Source organism: Cyclopterus lumpus, chromosome 24, assembly GCF_009769545.1.
Source record: "Cyclopterus lumpus isolate fCycLum1 chromosome 24, fCycLum1.pri, whole genome shotgun sequence".
Lineage (NCBI taxonomy): Eukaryota > Metazoa > Chordata > Actinopteri > Perciformes > Cyclopteridae > Cyclopterus > Cyclopterus lumpus.
Window position 1 is genome coordinate 5,589,142 of NC_046989.1, and position 19,859 is coordinate 5,609,000.

Here is a 19,859-nt window from a genome sequence, read left to right on the forward strand (position 1 = left end):
TCTCTGTTATACTACTACTACTACTAATAATAATAATACAACCATTTAGGGCAAATTGTGCGACAAAAAGCTTAATTACCTTTACGTCCTCATTCTCCAGCTGACTGGGAGTCACTGGCAATGACAGAACTGCAAGAAAAGCAAAGAAAAAGATGCATCATCCTCTATCGTAATAATGATCACTGTGTTACTATATAATCCCTGAAGAAGCCATTGTTATTCTCCCCGTCACCAAAAACACTGGCTGTTTCAACAGGGGACCAAATGTGCCAGAAAAGGTGCGCGTGAATCCACTCCAACCTCCGCCGCGGTTAAAGACGTGCGTGTGCCTGCGTGTGTGTGTGAGTGAGTGTGTCCGTGTGCCTGTGTGTGTGAGTGAGTGTGTCTGTGTGCCTGTGTGTGTGAGTGAGTGTGTCCGTGTGCCTGTGTGTGTGAGTGAGTGTGTCTGTGTGCCTGTGTGTGTGTGTGTGTGTGTGAGTGAGTGTGTCTGTGTGCCTGTGTGTGTGCGTGTGTGTGAGTGAGTGTGTCTGTGTGCCTGTGTGTGTGAGTGAGTGTGTCCGTGTGCCTGTGTGTGTGTGTGAGTGAGTGTGTCTGTGTGCCTGTGTGTGTGAGTGAGTGTGTCCGTGTGCCTGTGTGTGTGTGTGTGTCGCTGTCCTCGGTGCTGAAGCCGAGCAGTCGCATCTCCAATGCAGGTTTTTTTTTCCCCCCTCTCTCAACAAACTGTGCATACCTGTGACGTGACGTCACTCAACTTCAAGCCGCACGCCGTTTTTCTTACCGCAGCTCGACAGCAACGTCAACACGACGAGTCCTCTCGCGACCATTGTTTGGGGGGAAACGAGGCTTCTTTTGTAGCAATGAAGCTCTCCGGCAAGAATAGAAAGACAGCGAAGCTTATATCAGAAGGTGTGACGTCACCCCCTTTTTAAAAAAAAAAAAGACGGTCGGTGTTTTTTATTTTATTTTCACGTTCGCATCCCGAACTCTAAACTTAAATTGGCTTTTCGGTACTTCCGGAGAGCCAGATGTCTTTGCAGCAGCAGCAGCAGCAGCAACAGAAGCAGCCTCGGTCCCTCTCCCGTCTCTCCACCTGACACCGGAGCCGCAACAGCGCCGGCTTTTATACGGAGAGATGACGAGAGAGGAAGTGACGTCATCCACGGGGCCAATTGGTATACCCCTCGCACCTGATCGTACACCTCCATGGTTGTGAGAGCGTGCATAGGTGTGTGGAGTATTCATGTGTACTCCTAGTAGATATATTATGTTTTTTTAAAATATATTTCATAATACTTTTTGGGTCTCTTGGTATTGGTTCTGTTCTGCAGGAACATACAAGATATTAAACATAAATGAGTATAAGTGGAGAAAAAAAAAACGCCCTTTAATCCGATCAAGCACGTGACTGATTTTGAATACAGATGCACAGATTGCATTATGTTGTGTTTTCCTGTCCAGGACAAAAGGTCAGCCGTCGTGCTGTATTTGCTGATCGACGTCTCTCTCTTTTCTGACTGAATGTGTTGCTAGGTGACGATTTATTGAAAAATGATTGCCGTCATGGCTGTTATTGTGCAGGGAGGCTCGAATGGATGTGAAAAGATAAAGAAAAGAAAACCCTTTTACACATTTCACGAGCTCAGACCATTCAGCATTTATAAACCCGCATTATCAAAGAGCTGTGTCACATAATATAACATACACAGTCTATGTAATTAATTATATAGCTATAAATATAAGTTGATATGCCCATTGTTGGACCATTAAATATGTAAATTGCAAATGCAGTTATACAATAAGGGTAAAGAAACATGCAGTAACACCTGAATTAATTTAGGATGTGACATGAATTCCTCTCGCTCCCCATTAATAAATGATCATTTGGTGACTCGTTAACACTTAAAGGATGGCGAATGTTAATTCCCAATTATGTCATACATTTATTTATACAACACCAGATGTCTACTGGACATACATGTGCACAATTTGCTAAAAAATCTAAATGCTGCGTGATCCAACGGTCTTTGTTTGTTGTCGCATTCACAAGCTATTGGAGTTTTTATTTGAATTAGTTTTAAATGTTATTTAAGTGTGTACATTACATGTCATTTAATGTGTAGCACGGGAGAGAATAGTGCAGTAAAACCTCAAAACATTGGGCAGGTGCACATTGATGAATCAGGGGCAGAATGAACAGACCTGTTCAAACATACATTAGTGCGATAAACACAATGTGTATGGATTCAGTCAGGAATCTGATTGATTGATTATTATTACGATATCATTTCAGACCGCAACATGCAGGTGTTTGCATCTGAAATGCCCCCTTTTTCTATACAAAAAAAAAAATGGTTTCCACCTGAATTGGTGCAAATATACATAAATGTGAAATAAATGTAACTTAATCACGATTATGCATTCTTTTTATGACGTCCTTAAAAGCATGTGGTCTGAAACCAGAATGGCCGACAGCAATTGAATCAAAATGAAAAAGAAACACATGATGCGAGAAGCGTTGTTTTCATATAGTTTCATTATGTGAAGGCGTGTCTCCGTTTCTTAACGAGCTCATTGTGAATACAGCCTTCAGACGGTTTGCTCTCTCTCTCTCTGGTAAAGTTCTGCGTCTCTGATGCACACAAGCCAAAACCAGACAAAAGAGGTTTTCTGAGGTGCGGCTCCGACTGTTTGCCGTTTCAAATGTCCTGCTGCTCCGTCCACCGATGTCCCAAAGACCTCATTGTGCTTCCAGAGACACAATAAATGGTTTTAAAAAAGGCCCGTGTTTGTCCCGCATTAAACCAGAGCGGCGGCAGGCTTTGTTTAAACATGAAGAGGGCTTTTCGTTGAATGCAATAATAAAAAAAGGAGGTCATTATGAAATCCAACAGCTTCGAGGACTCATTGAAATTCAGCCCAGAGATAAACGGTAGAAAACAGGGGACACGGGATATATTGTAATATCCCCAGATCCTCTCGAGTGTTTCTAGCATCCAGGGGAAAAAAAAGAAAGTGTTCACTAAATAAAACATGTTTTAAAAAAAATTATCCTGTGGTTTTTGCCTGCATTATGTAAGCCATGTTTACCTTGGGAACCATCCCATTCTGCTCCAACCCTCCCGTGCAGAGTACACACTCAAAAGCTTTTCATTTCCTTTTCAAGAGCTAAATCAAAGTAAACCGAGCCGAGCTTAATATAGCTTCCACCTGGCCTCGTGCTTTCACTAATTAAAACGGAGTCAATACATACTGTGCACTCTGAACCAGCCTGTACGATACTGGGAGTGTTGGTTCACTGCGGTGGGTTACTTTGTCTCCTCTGGTGCTCAGCGCATTATACTAATAATAATAACATTTCCATCTTTACACTTTTTTTCCCCCCCCCATCAGATCAGAGCCTCTCGTGTGACAGTGAGAATTTGAGCTCCGTCAACCTCCCAGGAAAAACGTTTCTAAAATCAGTTTTGCAAAAATGTAACTTAATACCTTTCTTTTAAAAAAAAATGTTTTAAATTAAAAACACTTTCAGTTTTGGACAAAGTGCGATTAGTTTAATGTTTTGTGTGTGGATGTATAAACGTCACAACACTAGTTGCATGCAGAGAAAGCTCCTCAGCAACAGGCTCCTCCAACCGCATGAAATATATTGAGCTTGTTACGATTCTGTGTGCTGCTATTTGGGGCCACAGACATGCTGCGTGTCGGTGTCTCACTGGCTTCCCCCTTTTGCAGGTGATCCACTGCGTCGCCTCAAAGCCACATGAACCCAGGTCATCCCACAAGAAGGAGCAGGAGGAGCAGCAGGAAGAGGGCCGCCGGAGACGGAGCGCCAGGCGGACCGGACTCGGCTGCTATCGGCCGGGTGAAGATGTACGGGTGTTCCTACAGATGAGACAGGGAGCATATGGGATGTTATAGTCACCGTGAGTTGTGCAATCTTAAAAGCATGTACATGAGCATCATTGAGGAACATGTTCCACAGCTTGACATGGTCTTTATATAAAATGAACAAACTGGTTTCCATGAATTGTGTGGTGAAGCACTTGCTCTGATGAAAGCCACACGGCCTCAAACGGGAGCATTCTTCTTCTACAAAGTATATGTTGGTGTGTTTAAGATGTCAGACCAACAAAAAACAACCAGGAAACAGACAATAAGCAAACTTCGAAATTGGTTATTCAAGGAATTAAATTGTTGTTTTTGAACAACTGCCTTGAAAGTCTCAGGAGGTCCGAGCTTCCTCGAACACATTAACAGAGATTTCAAAATAGTCCCCGCTTGCAGAAATAAACTGTAAACTGGAACAGAGTATGCATCTTAAGGTTTCAAACTTCTCCAAAAGGTTTTTTTTTAATTATTATTCTGCACGGAAATCAATGTATTCAATATTCAGGGTAGAACCGATGTATCACCTCAAATGGTGTATGAAAGCTCTAGTTTCTTATTATCGGTTTTCTTCTGGTTTGGTTTCGTGGTTTTAATCAAAACCTCCTGAAACTTGGAGGTTAAAGACCCAGCTAGCTTACAGGACCTTACCCTGGGTGGACAGATGAGACTGATGGGGTCAGAGAAGCTGCTCACAACCAGCTTCTCACCCTCAGGCTGAAACTGAGCAGACAAACACATGAGGAACAAGTCATTTGTGGAAAAAAAACAAACATGTAAACATACTGTATGCATACGTTTATAAGTTGCAGCATTATACCGATTAAATAAACAGTGTCCTTATTTTTCCTATATGCTCGTGATCTACAGCGTCTTCATTATTAATTATACGACGTAATGTTGTGACCGTCTGAGAGTTGTTCACCATGTTGTTCCACAGTCCCTTGGCCAGCTCCTCGTGCCCCTTGATGGTGAAGTGGAAGCAGTCGTGAGTGAAGAAGGTCATGTCAATCTTCCCATTCTGCTCGGGGTGAAGAAGACAAGAAAGACACAGGTATGGATTTCATTTGGTGAAACTTCTCCCTCGTGTTTCAGCCTCGTGTTCAAAGCCAAAAGCTTCAGCCGACACACTCAGGACCTCAACGACTCCATCGCTACCGTGCGGTGTTTCACACCGGTTCCTCTACACCGATAGATATATATATATATATATATATATATATATATATATATATATATATATATATATATATATATATATATATATATATATATATCGTTAATTGGCCCTTGAGAGCGAGGACAGATTACCGGGAGGCGCGGAGGGTCGGCGTGTTTCAGAAAGGGCTGAAGGACGACGGCGAAGTCGTCCTTGAAGAAACGGTCGCTGTGCAGCAGCGACTCGAGTCTCCTCTGTGGACGGGGAGCAAAATCCATTTACAGCCACCATGCAAAAGTACTTAGAGAGAGTTATTTTTTAAATGTTTCCCGTTATGGATAATAAGCACACTCTATACATTGAGGAGTATATGAACTGCACCTGCAACTCCAGGTTGACTTCTACCAGCTCTTGAAGCTCAGGAGACGCGGCCGCTGGCTCGATAAGACACGGGCAGAACGACCTAGACCAGAGGGAAGAGCCAGAGGAGCAGAAATGAGGAGCAGAATGTCAACCAATCAAGGAAAAAGGCTAAATAAATATGAATGTTGTGGAGGTGTAGAAAATAACTGGAAAGATTCATGCGATGAACTAAACACACATTTAGATTCACACACTCTTTCATTTTATTTTTTTATTATTTTTAATTCATTTATTTATTTCATTATAATATAATTTTTTCAAAACTTGAAATATATTTTACTTACTTATTCATTAATTTTTCTATTTCATTATAATATTTGTTTTACACTTGAAATGCTGGACACAAGATGATTTCTGCCGTACGTCACAGGGAAGCAACAATAAACAAAATCACATTGTTGAAAATATCCGGCAAGATTCATGTTGATGAATTTTATAAACACCAAACTCTGCATTGAACGTCAAATGTGAAAGAACGAGCGCCTCACCTCTGGAGCAGGCACCCCGGGGTGGGCTTCTGCACCTCCCTCAGAGTCTGCATGGGAAGTATCTGAACGATGTTAACGATCATACGAGGAACCTGAAACGTGGAGAAAAGACCACACGGATGAGGAAGTGACGTCATCCTGGGACCAAGACGAGCGTCTCCAGACGCCAAACGAGCTTCGGTTCCTTCCGCTTCACCTCATTCATGAGCATCTCCAAGGAGACGGTGATGTAGTGAATGAAGTTATCCGCTGAGAAGAGAGCCTAGAGAGAGAACGCGGAGGGTAACGACCTCAAAAAGTGTTTTTATGTTATTTTATTGAACTTAAAAGGAGGAAAAAGACTGACCTTATCTTTGCAGTAGTCGCAGATGTCATTCATGCCCATGAGAATGGTCAAAAGCTTCCAGTCTTGCTCAAAGTTCAGACCCTAAAAACATAAAGAAGAGGAGACATAAAAAGAGGTCAGAGTCAAACATTTGGTTCATAAAAATATGTTCAGGGACAGCCTCGTGCTGCAGGACACCTCGGCTTCCATCTGTTGCACATTGAATAACCCGATCACTGTACCTCGTAACCTCTCAGTGTGTCGATCAAATGTCTCGTCTGGACAGGGAGGTTGCTAGAGAAAGACCCAACAACAACAACAACAACGACATATGGCTTTAGAAGCATGGTAATAAATAATTAACACATTAAACTGTGTGTGTGTGTGTGTGTGTGTCACACGGTCCAGTCAGTACAAGGTGTTGTGTCCAGTCACAGCCAGGTTGAAGCCCGTCTCGCTGATGTGAGCCTGCATCCCGTGGACCGTCTTGCCGGCGGCGGCGCCGAGCAGATCGGGATTGAACAGCTTGATGATGTCTAATAAAATGGAAAAGAAAACGTGAGAAGACGAATGCGCTACTGTTTTCTTAATAAATAAAAAAATATAATACGTGTGATTAAAACATCTTACTTGCCAAAGTAATGACATGCTGAAATGACCCGTAGCCTCCGATGCTGCAAGACGGAGAGATGTCAAAATTAGTACGTTTAAATTGTGTTTATTTATAATTAATGCACCGGTTACAAAAGGAAAATATCCCCCCAAATTCCATCTCTTACACAAAAACACGTGTTTGAAGATCGGACGTCATTTTTTTTTAGACAAAAGTATGCACATGAATATTTATGATGTCAACATGCAGGACCTCTATAGCGAGGTTGTTATCCGTGCGAGAGACCCCGTTACAGATTTCGGTCACCTCCACGACACGTGGCGAAACTCGATGGGAATCCCGAGGACGGTGGTGGCGTTGGCGCCGATGGCCGTCTGAAAAGGAACGACATCACAACATCAGAAATATGATCAGAACTCCGGGAAAAGGAGGTGATTTTTATTTATTTTTTTCTCACTTAAATGACAACAATTGCACTTCTGGTATCGACTACTGCATTTCTGAGGAGGTCTCGTATCTTTTTAAATAAGCTTTAAATGTGGCTGACAAATATTATACAAAAGTAATCTGGCTCCACTATTTTCACTACAACATTTAGTCATCTGGATTTTAATAGCACATTACATAATGTACGGTATATTACTATTACAGCTGAAGAAAACAACAACAATAAAAAAGACACCTACCGTCAGCGAATCCCCCAAAGCAGCGATGACTTTGATATCTGCTGCCTTCACAAATTCAACTACATTAAAAAAAAAAAGGGGGGGGGGGGGGGGGGGGGGGGGAAGAAAGATGGAGACGAACGAAAATAACGTTTCTACTCTCGGGGTTTAAGAGATGCATGACGACGTGACCTCGACCGACCTGAGGAGGGCACAGAGGGCGAAGGGCTCATGTCCGGGCATTGGAACACCGGATGCTTGAAGCTCACCGGTCGAGTTTTCTCTGGAAACTCCTGAGAAAGAAGAGAGAAGAGAGAGAAAGAGAGAGAGACCTCATCACTCAGGACTAAACCTTTTAAATCCATCAGGTACAGACTGAATGTCCCAAGAGGGAGTTCATCTCTAGAACTTGTTGTTCACTCGTTGACCCTCGCTTTGCTCTTTGTTTTTAGTCCGACACACAGATGCTTATTGTGCACATACTGATGCCTGCTGATCTGGGATCAGTAACCGGCCTCTTAGTTTAAAAGTAGGTTACCCATTGTTATATACACTTCTATTGTTTTTAGTTGTTTCGAGTTTGTCCAATGTTTGTGTCGGCTAATGTTGAATGAACATTAATTCATCTTTTTTTTTTTTTGTCCCTTTGAACATGATTTAAATCAAATAACTAAATAACTGTCTGCCAAGAGAGATCTCTTTTGTGTTTAATACATATCATCTTGCGTGAAGTACCTTGTGGAGGGCCTCCTTGCTGTAGTGTCGTATCCCCTCCTCGTACTCCCACCACCACTCGTTGCCTTAAAGAGAACGATTACCACCAAAGTGTCCATCCGACGCTCTTCAATTGGCCCAAAAACATACTTCTTGGCATGCGTCTTTCGATATAAATCAACATTTAAAAGCAAAAACAATGATCCTTTTTGGTTAAATGTTGCATTCTATACATGCTTTTTTTGTTATTCTATCATAATATTACACACACCATAAACAATCCGTTCCAGAGGTTGTTGTGACATTAAAAACAGGCCTCGCAGGTGTGCTTGTTTCAGCACTTACCTTTGACAGAGCAGGGCGCGAGCAGACATGTTGCCACGGCGATCCAAAGCCGCTCCATAGTGGTGCGTATGGGCCGGTCAAATGGGTCCCCCCTGCACAATGTGATGCTCAGCGTTACAGCACAGTCACTTTGTCCCCCTCCCCATCCCCCTCTCATCCCCCTCCCCCTCTAAAGCTGGGTGACGACCTGCAGGTCCACCGAGAGCCATTTGATCAGCGTCAGCACAACAACAACAACAACAACAAAGGGTTTCAGATTCTCCACATTACACGGTTTGTAAATTAGGAACAAAACCGATGTCAGTGAAGAAAAACATTAAAAAACAAGCACTAAATATCCATATATCATTTATTAATTTCTTTATAAACTTGTATTTGCGATGGTAAAAACGTGACCAGTGTTTCATTTGAGACAAACTGAGTTGTGTCGACGTCCCGTTTGACTTCATGCAGGCCAATTGGTTTTGATCAACAACAACAACAACAAGCACGGACTGTGGAACTGAACCAATGGACTTTGGGGGAGGGGTGAGAATGTGTTTAAAAAAAAGGAAGTTTCTTATTTTGTTTTGATAAATACTGGATGGCCTAACCATGGCTTCATTTCGCAGATTTAGGTCCATTGTAGCTGAAAAGTGTCGGCGGAGATCCAACTTGGACTTTTGGTGAGGGGGTGGGAATTCTCACAACAGCTGAAGTTGTATACACACACACACACACACACACACACACACACACACACACACACACACACACACACACACACACACACACACACACACACACACACACACACACACACACACACACACACACACACACACACACACACACACACACACACACACACACACACACACACACACACACACACACACACACACACACACACTTCCTGTAATATATGGAAACAATCCAGAGTTTGAGGCGCTGCTATCTTTAAGGCTGCTCCAATTTCTGCCTCAGCGAACTCGAGGCTTAACGAACTAAAAAAAGAAAAGAAAAAAGGCGGATGTGGGATGAGAGGAGCTGCCGAGCTACCGACCACGAGGGTGAAATCAAAGCCCGTTGGTGGAAACGCACCACGCACAGTACATCTTTCACTGCTCCGCTTGCGCCACACACCGTTTTTCTCTTTAGATTGTTGTTTGGGGTTTTAAAAGAAAAAGAAGCGTCTGTAGGATTTTAAAAAAAAAGAAGGATGTGCATCAAGGATTCTTTGACAGCTCAGTGACTTTGACTTCAGCAGCTTCTCATCCTTTGTGTCTGTCGTGTATGAAAACATAACAAACATCAACGCGGTGAACTCAGAAAATTATATATTATCTATCCCGGTACAGCTTTTTCTATTGATTAAAGCAAACTGCTCAACAGATTTTCTTATTCTCATACGAATGACACGACATGGCCCCCCGAGCACAATTTAGCACTATAGTTGAATGAACATCAATTCATCTTTTTCTTTTTAAGTGAATTACAGGTTTGAAAAAGTACTGACTCAACACATCAACCAAATGAGTAACTAATTAATGCAAAAATTCATGTAAAAATTAGCTCAGTCAAGTATCTGCAAATAAAGGGGGTGCCTAAAATGAAAGTAAAAATTAGAGAAAACATGCAAAAACATGACTTTTTTTTCTTTTTACCAACTAGCAAATAAAATGACTCGCATGTTCCTGCCTGTTATTTTTCTAAAAGAAAAAGAATTAGAATTGAGGCAGTGTGTGATGTTCTCAAAAAAGGGAAAGTAGGAAGAAACTAAAAAGCACATTTCAGATTCCAACTATGCCTTTGATTTTTGTATTTTTTTTCTTCTCCATGGCGAGGACACGGGTGCTTCCGTCAGTATCCTGAGTCACAGACCAGCAAGTTCCAAGTCTGTGGTGTACTCTCAACGCTCTGTAGCATTGTCCATAAACACCCTCCCCCCTCCCCCCCACACTCCAGTCTCTCTCCAGCACAGGACCAGCTTATTTTAAACAGAGAAAAAGGAGTTGTGGGACTGCACAGTTCAGCAGCCATCTTTAGTCTTTATTTTTGAGTGAGAGAAGCGCTCAGACTGGCAAGTTTTCAGCTCGTGAGCACCAGCTGGCAGAGCCTCCTGTCAGTCTTTCACTGCACTCGCGCCGTCTGGCTCCCTCTCTCTCTCTCTCTCTCTCACTGCTGCTGCTCTTCCTCTTCCTCCTGGGCCGGACCCTGGGCTTGCGTTTCTTCCTGACCCGGGGGCTCGGCCTCGGCCTGCGACTGTTCCTGAGGGGGTCTAGGTGGGGGCGCTGGAGCAGGTACGGGCGGGCGAGGAGGAACTATGATTTGGTGCTGGCGCTGCCTGTAGGCGATGACCGTGCCGAGCAGCAGGGCGATGACGGTCATGAGGTAGAGGTCCCACTCCGGGCCGAGAAGCTGGTCCAGGTCCACCTGAGAAATCAGCTCCTTTAACTGACGGGGAGCCAAAAAAGGCAAATGGGGAGAGAGGACAAAGACGCACATGATTCATTCAGTTCCCTCTGATGAAGTAGCACTTAACTTGAATTACAAGTCCTTTCTAATTTCACAGCCAAATTGTCACAGGTCCAGAAAGATAAAGTACTCACATTAAGATCCTGCAGGTACTGCAGAGTGTAAACCAGGCCCAGCTTGCACAGGGCCAAGAAAACCGGAACCTGGGCATCAGGACTGGCTTCCGCGGCCATGTCGTAGAAGCGCTTGGCTAAATGGATGTCCTGCAGCACCACAAGAAACAAATCTGAATCACAAATCAGTCCCACGGAGACATTAACTGCACTCTGCGTCCTTAAATCAATGCGACCGAGCGGATACGAGTGAAGCATTAAAAGCAAGCCGATGTTTTGGGAGTCGGTGGAACTCGGGTGCCCACCTGTTTGATGCCCAGGCCTTTCTCATGCATGTAACCCAGGTTGAACATGGCCTGGGCGCTGTGCTGCTGCTCCGATGCCAGTCTGTAGTGGATGACGGCCGTCTCATAGTCCACATCTGTGCCCTGGCCGTAGTAGTGGTAGTCCCCTAGTTTTATCCTCGCCACGGTGTAACCTGGGAAAGATAATTAGATGCATCGACTCTCAATTCCAAGTACAAGTTTATGTAAACCAATCATAGATGCGTTCCTCGTTGAAGTGTGTGGACTCACCTTGTGCTGCCGCTCTGGTCCAGTGGAGCAAAGCCCGAGGGTAGGTCTCGTTCTCCGTGAAGATCCGTGCTCCTTCTGCTTGTTACAACCCGTACACATAAAACAGCGGTTAGAAGGTCACTTCTCCACAGAGTTGCTGGTTTGTCACACTCGACACTAAAAGCCACGGTTCCTCTTACTCTGGTCCAGAATGAAGGCCACGTTGCTCTGGGCCACCTCGTAGCCCTGCTCAGCCAGCAGCAGGTACTGGACCAGCGCCGCGTCGGACTCGCCCTCCTTAAAGCTGCCGTAGGCCGCCATGAGTCGCTCTGACCAGCGGCCGCGTTCGCACACGTTCTTGAAAAGCTGCGACGAAAAAGAAGCAGACGCGCCGCAAACCGGGGTCAGTGGCACGCGATGATGTCACAACCAACAGGAGGACAGAGCTGCGCCTCCAAGGGGGGGGGGGGGGGGGGGGGGGCCTCACCTCCACGGCGGTGTGGCAGGAGCGCATCACACCGGTACCGGTGGCGTGCATCTGGGCCAAGTTGTAGAAGGCCAGGATGTGGCCCGCCTGCGAGGCCAGGTTGAAGAATTTGAGTGCCTGCTTGTAATCGCGCTTTACGCCGATGCCGTCTGAGGAAAACGACGACAGGAAGAAGAGAAATACAAACGGTCCGTTAAATGGAAAAAAGAAGCATTCGAGTCTAAAGAAAATAAAGAGTAAGAGAGACGTGCAGGTTAAAGAAACAGAATATACGAATATTCAGATGCAGTCAAAACCAGGCACACAACAAGGGAAAAAAAAATGACAGAAGGCCGTGACACATTGTGTACCACACACACACCATGCACAGGTGGACCGACACACAGACTCACTGTAATACATGGTGCCCAGCTGGAGTTGTCCGTCCACCCAGCCCTGCTCCGCTGCCTTCTGGAAGTATTTCAGTGCCAGCTCATAGTTCTGAAAACACCAAAACAAAAACGCCTTTCAGGAGGCCGCTCTGATTTCAGAACGAGACACACACGTCTGGTAGCGTGCACACCAAACACCTTTATTTTTTTACAATATTACTACTTCCTAATTCTGAAGCTGCCACATTTGCACCACAGAGTAAGCTGGAAATGAAAAGTCTGAGAAAGTGCATCTTAAAACTTGGAATATGTAAAGGTTCCTTACTATTGGGACACCTCTCCCATACAGGTAGGCCATGCCCAGGCCACTCTGTCCCACTGGATTACCCTGGATAAAAAAAAATTTAAAAAAGCAACACGTAAATGAAAAAGGACTGCATCAAAGCAATTAATGACATTAAAAAAAATATAACAATAAAAACACCACAAAAAGGTAGATTATCCAGTTCAGATAATAGACGCCAGGCTACAGCTACATTCTTACCAGGTCAGAGGCCTTCTTAAAGTACTGCAGGGCCGTGTCGTTGTTCTGGGGGAGATACTCGCTGCCTTCGGAGTACATCTGAAAAGGACAGGAGGGACATTTATTAGAAATCGAACACGTGATGCATCGCCTAAAATATAAATGCACCGCCCTCTGATTTCACATTAGTGCCAAATAATTGGCTGCATTTAGTTTGGTTTCATTTTAGAACAGCTTTCCGCTCTCCACCTCGCTGACTGCTACTCCCAAGTCATATTTATTATGTTTACAAACAGATAAGTGAAAAATAACTTATTTAAAAGGGACAATGTCCAGCAAGCTTGTCAGTGTAAAATAGAAGAAACAACTGTAATAAAATTGGACTGTTTCAAACAACACCGATCACAGGCGTCCAACCCACCTTGCCGAGGAAAGCCATGGCGTGTGTATTCCCGGCATTTGCAGCCTGGGTGAAGTAGTCATACGCCCTCTGTTGGATAGGAGCACAATACACACATTTAAAATGGTGCTAAAAAAAAGAGAATAAATACTTTTAAATACATTTTTGATCAAAGAAAGTCACCTGGGGGTTCTGTTCTACTCCACGTCCTCCGTGCAGGTGCAGCTGACCCAATCCCACCTATCGGGGAGAACAAGGAACCGTATTCACGTCAGTGAAACGCAATTAGAATGATGCATGTCATATTATATTATTATTTAATATAAAAAAAATGTAATTTTACAAAATGACATCTCGTCTGCCTCCAACTATGTAAATGTGGATATTTGCATATATATATATATATATATATTTTCTCTAAAACTGTCAATACATTTTATTAAAGATACACGTACGGAATGGGACGGTGATATCGACTCATACTATCTATGTATGTAAACATAGTGGCTGCATATTTACGATGACATTAGTTCACCTGAGCTTGAACATCTCCTTTCTCAGCCAGAAACTGGTAGTACTGGATCAAGTCCTCCTCCAGCATCCCACTGGTGGACCCTGGGTTCTCCACCTCGTCCAGCAGCCGGATCCTCTGCACCGCTGAGCCCCCGGTCAGGGACACATCATTGGCCACTGGAGAGAAAAAAAGGATGGGAGAGAAAGAGTTTTGATCATTTTATTCACACGGTGACAGTTCACACTTGAATATAATAAAAAGAAATGTAAATGCGTACCCTGATTTGCCACAAGTCTGTAGTGCGTTAGCGCTGACTCACAGCTCTGGGGAACACCCACACCTCCCCAGTATCTGTAGCCCTAATGAAACAATTAGAGGGAATGTCTTTTTCTTTTCTTTTTTTTTTTTAAACGCACATTAAGAAATAACCAGACAGCAAATTGCTCTACTAAATCAACTCACCAGGATCATATGAGCAACCAGGTTTCCACCCAGTGCACCAAAAGTGTAGTAAACCAGGGCCTGATGAACAGAGAACGCAGGGAAGATGTGAACAGTTGTTGGAAAAAGAGGGATGAGACATGCCATAACATTAATTTATTCAGTCGTACAGGATATTAAAAAGTACCTTAGCCTGACTTGAGTTAACTCCAAGTCCTGCTGCGTACAGAAAGCCAAGAGCCTATGAAAAGGTAAACAAAGAAAGCAGAGTGTCACACACAACCGATTCTCCAAATGATAAGCGGATTTGATGAGATTTTCACATGGCTTTTCTATACTTTTTAAAATCAGGTGATGCGTTAACATTCTGGACGAGATCTTTACCGTCTGAGCTTTAGGCGAGCCCTCGACGGCGAGCTTCTCAAACATGGCTTTGGCCGTGGTCACGTTCTGGTGCATGTAGTCTCCAAACAGCATGGCATAGGCCACCTTCTCCATGGCTTTCTGGTGGCCTTTCTCTGCTACTTTCAGCAGCTTTTCGTATAACCTGAAAAAAAAAAAAGGTGCCGTGAGTGAAGTCAGAATGGCGTGTGCATAACAAACAGTACCGACATGACAACTAAAGCAAGTACGGATGTGCTAATCGAAGTCACGTGGTAATAAAGCACACACTTATAGCCCCCACGAAAACTACATTTACAAATCAGATCATGTTGCCTGGTAGACCACATAATAGGATGCCATTTATTTTATAGCACTATTGTTTGTTTTTTCAGAGCACCAATTGTTATTAAAAAAAAATCCAAATGCATCTTACAAAAAGGACCAAACTTACTCTTTCTTCTGGGTCCTCCTGGTGGTGGCATTGAGCATGCGCAGGACAGTCACATACTGCTCATCGGCCTCCTCGGCCAGCAGTCTCTGCTGCGCCTGCTCCTCCGCTAAGGAAACGAGAGGAGAAGTGAGAACATACAGATGAAGAAGAAAGAAAAAAAAAAAAGCTTTTATTTTGATAGGGAAATAATAATCTTTGAAGAAATTTCATTTTAAATCTGTATTTAAGCTTCAAAACAGGACACTAAAAAGGTAGATATTCGTTCGTCCCATTTGCTTTGACGGCTAAGTTGAAGACTTACTCTCACAGAAACCCCACTTCTTCTCCTGGTCATAGTCATAGATTGTGGCGCACCACAGCCGGCCATCCCCCCGTCCATCAGTGGTACAGTCAAAGTACTCCCTCCCCTGGAAGAGGAAGGGGAAGATGCAGGGCTCTCCATGGGCTGTGCCTCCATTCACCACAGGAACTGTAGACAAATGATTAAATATAATTATTTATATCATTTTGAGAACTTTAAGGATGCCTCGTGCTCACAACATGGCCACCATCTCTTGTGTGCATCACCTGATGGTCCTCACAGCTTGCACGAGAAAAGGATCTGAATTCCTCCCCGACTTGTACAGACGGGGGAAAAATGTCATTCTTTGTGACATCTGTTGTGGAAATGCCCAGAAGCGCACATTTTATTGGTCTGAAATAGTTTCCGTCATGGATGAAATACGACATGCAAATTTCCCAGTTCGTCTTGCGTGTTTGCTCGTTCAGACATTTTAAGCGTTTGGCTCATTTGCTACAAACCATCTTTGTATGAACCAGAAAGCGTGCAAACCATCCCGCTTTGCGATTAGGTAATTGGCTGGATCTAGATCCATTATGAGCGTCAGCCTTTCTTAAAACCTTTAATAAAGGCCTGAGCTGCCACTGGAACATGGTTAATGAGCTTTTAGAAACACACTATGAAACATAACCTTTACTGTTGTATACATTTCTCTCCCCCTCCATTTTGTGTCTGTAATATTTGGTCTATAATAATTTCGAAAAAAATACATTTAAAATAACTATGTCCATTGTGATCTCTTGTTTTCTATGAAACAGCAGTCGGTTAATTATAATTGATATAAGTTTTTAAAAATCCATCTTCATACAAACTTAATGTTATATTTGTGCAAGATGACAGCAAGAACATTACGATCCAAGTAAAATGATGCAACTGGCTGCAAGAGGAGCCACAGGTGCAAGGAGCTGTTTATTTCTCATGGGGTTTAAACCGTTTATCCAATGTGGCGCTGCCCTGAAACCACAAACTGCTTCGCTCAGAGTCAGCAATACTGAAAACAGGTTAACGTGTCAAGACCAAACAAAGTTCACAAAATAAGTCTATATTCTATAAAACAGACGTGATTTACGACAGGGTTACAACCTCATGGCGTTGAGGAGTCAGTAAAGCCACTGACAGACTATCACTGCTACAGGCATGGGTGCTTGCAGGTGGAACAGACTAGTGGTCCCTGAAATGTACCACTAACAATTCACACTACTTAACAATATGGCTCTAAACTCTATAATTTCTAATATCAAAGCAATTGCATTTGTTAAAAATTGTCAGCTGTTGTATTTGAAACCGCAAAGCTAAGACTCAACCTCAAATCTCACTTCATTACAAGGTCATAATCCGGCTCACCGACCCTTCTTAACACAGCTATGTGAAGCCTTTAAGGAGAATAGAACCAGCTATCATTAATCATAATCCTGATATTTTAGGGGTGTCCACGTGCAACTGCATGCTGCAGGAGCCACAGTGGTTTTAGCTATTCCACTATTGCATCCATTTCTGGCTTTCTGGAAGTATGCCAGCTAATGATCTTTGTGCCACACAGACATTTGAAGACACATACATAAACCAAGATAACACACCATGGCCAGAAAAGGTGTGTTATTTAAAACAGAGAAGCTCAGAACTGGATTCATAACAATCAATACATCAAAATACAACAATCAGACATGTTTAAGGATTTCCCAGTGGAATACCCAAAGTTTACCAAGTAACCAGCTTTGTTTTCTGACAGCACTGCACAAAGTGTTTACAGCTCACTGCTTGAGCTAGAATGTGTTGTTACCGTACCCTCTTTAGGTTTCTCTTCAACTGGAGGAGGCTGCTCGGGCAGGTCCTCCTTCTCCTCTCCCTCCAGTCCCTCCGCCGGGGACTGTTCCTCCTCCTCTGGCTGGGACACTTCGTGACCAGAGGTCACAGAGGAACTGGCCACGATGTCAGTTGCCAAATGGACGTCTTCCTCTTCAGAGTCTGGATCATGGTAAGACTGGAGGGGTGATCGAGGAGTTATTGTCAAGGAACAGATAAAAGCGGGGAATCGCATTGCATATTTAAAAAAAAAGGTTGAATGCAACTGCATGAGGCAAAAACTGTGGATGGCTATGCAACAGAAACCTGATGGTATAGATTATTTGTAAAGTTAAAAGATTTACTAGTCAAGCAAATTGTATTTAGATAGAACAGGTGAACATTTTTTTAGTGGTCTGCTTCCCCATCACATGTACATTTTCCAACAGAAATCAAGTCGTTCACCCTCTGGGGTTTATTAATGTGCCAACATCCAATGTGTCATGACGTACCTTCAGCTCTGGCCCGTCATTCCCATGTTGCTCCTCATCTGAAAAGTATCAACAAAAGTAAACACGGTGTAAACTTGAGATGGGGAAGAAAAAAAAATGCATGCTAAATATAAAACAGCTGCTTGCAACAGTTTCAGAAACGTAGACACTTCTGTCAGCGCATATATTATGCAGTTATATATCACACTCACCAGCTGTTATTTCTTTGGCGAAGACCATCAGCAGAAGGGTCAAAAGATAAATCGTTCTCGCATTTTTAAAACACCTTTTATAGCCCATTGTTGTTGGTGTTGACAAGCTAACGATCTGCTAGCTGTAGCTGCTGCTGTGTCTCACACCAAACATTCAGCTACGGTTGAGTCACACGACGACGTGTAGCATGAATAAACTCGCACACACGCTCGACTAAACAGAACTTTTCTCGGAATGACCACTTGGTAGATTTCAGCCACTGCAGCTGTAAAAAAACAAACAAGCTAACGCAGAGCTACGTTAGCAGAGCAGCAACTGTCTGAATGACGTTTAACGTTCGCTAGCTAACAAGCTACACAGCCACACAAACGGCCGACCAAATAGCGCGATGTTTATAAGTGACGCAACTTCTCGCGCTCACAAATGGTTGCCGGGCACCTCTCGGTAAACCAAAAACATCCGAGTTTAACAGCGACACGCAAAAGCTTCAGGCTTTTGAATTATGTTAACCAGATACTACTTAGCTAGCCATGTTAAGCCCATACTACTGAGCGACACTTCCTATTCTCGCGGTTCGACCAATCACATGGCGTTTGGTTTGACAGTAGCCAATGGGCGCGAGGCAAAGAGGTGTCAGCCAATCATGTGCGTACACAGTTATGTTTCTAGTTGTTGGGTTTGTCCACGACACCAAAACACCTTATGTCACGTTATTAGTATACATCCGAAATATAGAAGATTCACAATTTATATAGATAAACACAATTATTTGGTAGCACGATATCAAATGTGTGAACTTTTCCTTCACTTATGACGTTATTATGCAAAACACCTCATGGGAGCGTCATCAGGCTTATTTGGACAGATATGACTGACACATCTATCGTATGTCTCAGTGTAGTTATGTCACGTCCAGAGTATGTCAATTTACCTAATCAGATTCCTATTATCTATATGTTCAAATTGATTCTTTAATTACGATATACTGCTACCATAATCAATGCAGCTGTAGGAAGGCTTTATAACATGTTGTAACCAATGGATGCATATTTTGCAGGATATCTATATAACTGCAGAAACATACCAACCTTTTTACTAACATAACCACAGATGTGATAACTGTAATTTAAAGAGCACAGTAAACATGTTTGAGAATAAAACATATAAGATACTAATAGTACACATATTTAAAAGTAACACAATATAACATGTATGAGTACAGCGACTTGTTTACTGACATTACTGTTAAAATGGTCAATTATTTCATGTAAGGCCCTGCATCAGGTAAATATTATATACACACACATATATATAGTTTTTTTCTGAAATTGGCTGTAATATTGTTATGTTGCCTCATGGTTTCAGCATTAATAATTTACACAATTAAATCCAAACACTATATGACCACTGCAGTCTGCCTCAACAAGGAGAGGCGACTATGGTCTGTTAAATCTGGTGTCTGTCTCTGACCCGTAGTAAACCAGCTCCATAAGCCCCACTAAAACCATTAGCACTCTAACCATTGGACTTACTGGGGCCATTAATTTTCACAGGACATTATCAGGGCTGTCAGCAACCTGCTGAAGAGAGGGGAGCTGCTGTAAGTAGGTCTGTACATTTAACAGTGAAGACTATTGAGTATGACAGAAATGAGCCACCGTATAAAAGTACACACAGACACACAATTCAAACAAACAGATGTTTCCCATGTGCATGCACTC

General features: G+C 43.1%; 3 protein-coding genes across 5 annotated transcripts in view; all 3 read right to left on the bottom strand.

Moving 5' to 3' along the window:
* The window catches only part of chga (chromogranin A), a 7,267-nt gene extending 6,172 nt beyond the window's left edge, over positions 1-1,095 (bottom strand). The window contains exons 1-2 of the mRNA XM_034527754.1: positions 779-1,095; positions 80-129 (exon numbers count right to left, since the gene is read on the bottom strand). Of these exons, the coding sequence (XP_034383645.1) occupies positions 80-129; positions 779-824 (96 nt within the window). The 5' untranslated portion in view covers positions 825-1,095. The remainder of the gene's footprint in view (positions 1-79; positions 130-778) is intronic.
* Positions 1,096-1,920: 825 nt separating this feature from the next.
* si:dkey-177p2.18 (phospholipase B1, membrane-associated) lies at positions 1,921-8,750 on the bottom strand. The gene is made up of 16 exons (XM_034528417.1): positions 8,618-8,750; positions 8,294-8,358; positions 7,761-7,851; positions 7,580-7,638; positions 7,200-7,267; positions 6,911-6,954; positions 6,696-6,816; positions 6,523-6,574; positions 6,302-6,382; positions 6,152-6,217; positions 5,956-6,047; positions 5,426-5,507; positions 5,197-5,298; positions 4,811-4,906; positions 4,537-4,608; positions 1,921-3,882 (listed from the first exon to the last, which is right to left on the bottom strand). Exons 1-16 carry the CDS (start codon positions 8,673-8,675, stop codon positions 3,772-3,774), a joined length of 1,260 nt encoding a protein of 419 aa, XP_034384308.1. The 5' UTR covers positions 8,676-8,750; the 3' UTR covers positions 1,921-3,771.
* A 202-nt stretch (positions 8,751-8,952) lies between these two features.
* Positions 8,953-18,723, bottom strand: sel1l (SEL1L adaptor subunit of ERAD E3 ubiquitin ligase). 3 transcript variants are annotated; one of them, XM_034527086.1, is made up of 21 exons: positions 18,138-18,723; positions 17,947-17,984; positions 17,438-17,633; positions 15,614-15,781; positions 15,313-15,418; positions 14,862-15,024; positions 14,665-14,718; positions 14,499-14,558; positions 14,314-14,395; positions 14,058-14,212; positions 13,706-13,762; positions 13,544-13,612; positions 13,144-13,221; positions 12,925-12,987; positions 12,621-12,708; positions 12,229-12,377; positions 11,942-12,107; positions 11,763-11,837; positions 11,493-11,665; positions 11,209-11,337; positions 8,953-11,053 (listed from the first exon to the last, which is right to left on the bottom strand). In XM_034527086.1, exons 1-21 carry the CDS (start codon positions 18,223-18,225, stop codon positions 10,775-10,777), a joined length of 2,436 nt encoding a protein of 811 aa, XP_034382977.1. In that variant the 5' UTR covers positions 18,226-18,723; the 3' UTR covers positions 8,953-10,774. The 3 variants fall into 3 exon arrangements, with proteins under 3 accessions (XP_034382977.1, XP_034382976.1, XP_034382978.1); XM_034527085.1 differs by having other exon boundaries at positions 11,763-11,840; XM_034527087.1 differs by lacking the exons at positions 17,438-17,633; positions 17,947-17,984; positions 18,138-18,723 and adding an exon at positions 15,880-16,003 and having other exon boundaries at positions 9,920-11,053; positions 11,763-11,840.
* Between the last annotated feature and the right edge of the window lie 1,136 nt (positions 18,724-19,859).

What these genes read in the sequence shown, in the direction of transcription:
- si:dkey-177p2.18 (XM_034528417.1), bottom strand. Translation starts at nt 8,675, where the DNA reads ATGGAGCGGCTTTGGATCGCCGTGGCAACATGTCTGCTCGCGCCCTGC. An exon ending in GTGACTGGACACAACACCTT is followed by an intron (nt 6,575 to 6,695) that starts GTACTGACTGGA and finishes GTCTTTCTCTAG; the next exon opens with CAACCTCCCTGTCCAGACGA. An exon ending in CCGACCCTCCGCGCCTCCCG is followed by an intron (nt 4,907 to 5,196) that starts GTAATCTGTCCT and finishes CACCCCGAGCAG; the next exon opens with AATGGGAAGATTGACATGAC.
- sel1l (XM_034527085.1), bottom strand. Translation starts at nt 18,225, where the DNA reads ATGGGCTATAAAAGGTGTTTTAAAAATGCGAGAACGATTTATCTTTTG. An exon ending in ATGACGGGCCAGAGCTGAAG is followed by an intron (nt 17,634 to 17,946) that starts GTACGTCATGAC and finishes TCACCCCTCCAG; the next exon opens with TCTTACCATGATCCAGACTC. An exon ending in AGTACCTGCAGGATCTTAAT is followed by an intron (nt 11,054 to 11,208) that starts GTGAGTACTTTA and finishes GCTCCCCGTCAG; the next exon opens with TTAAAGGAGCTGATTTCTCA.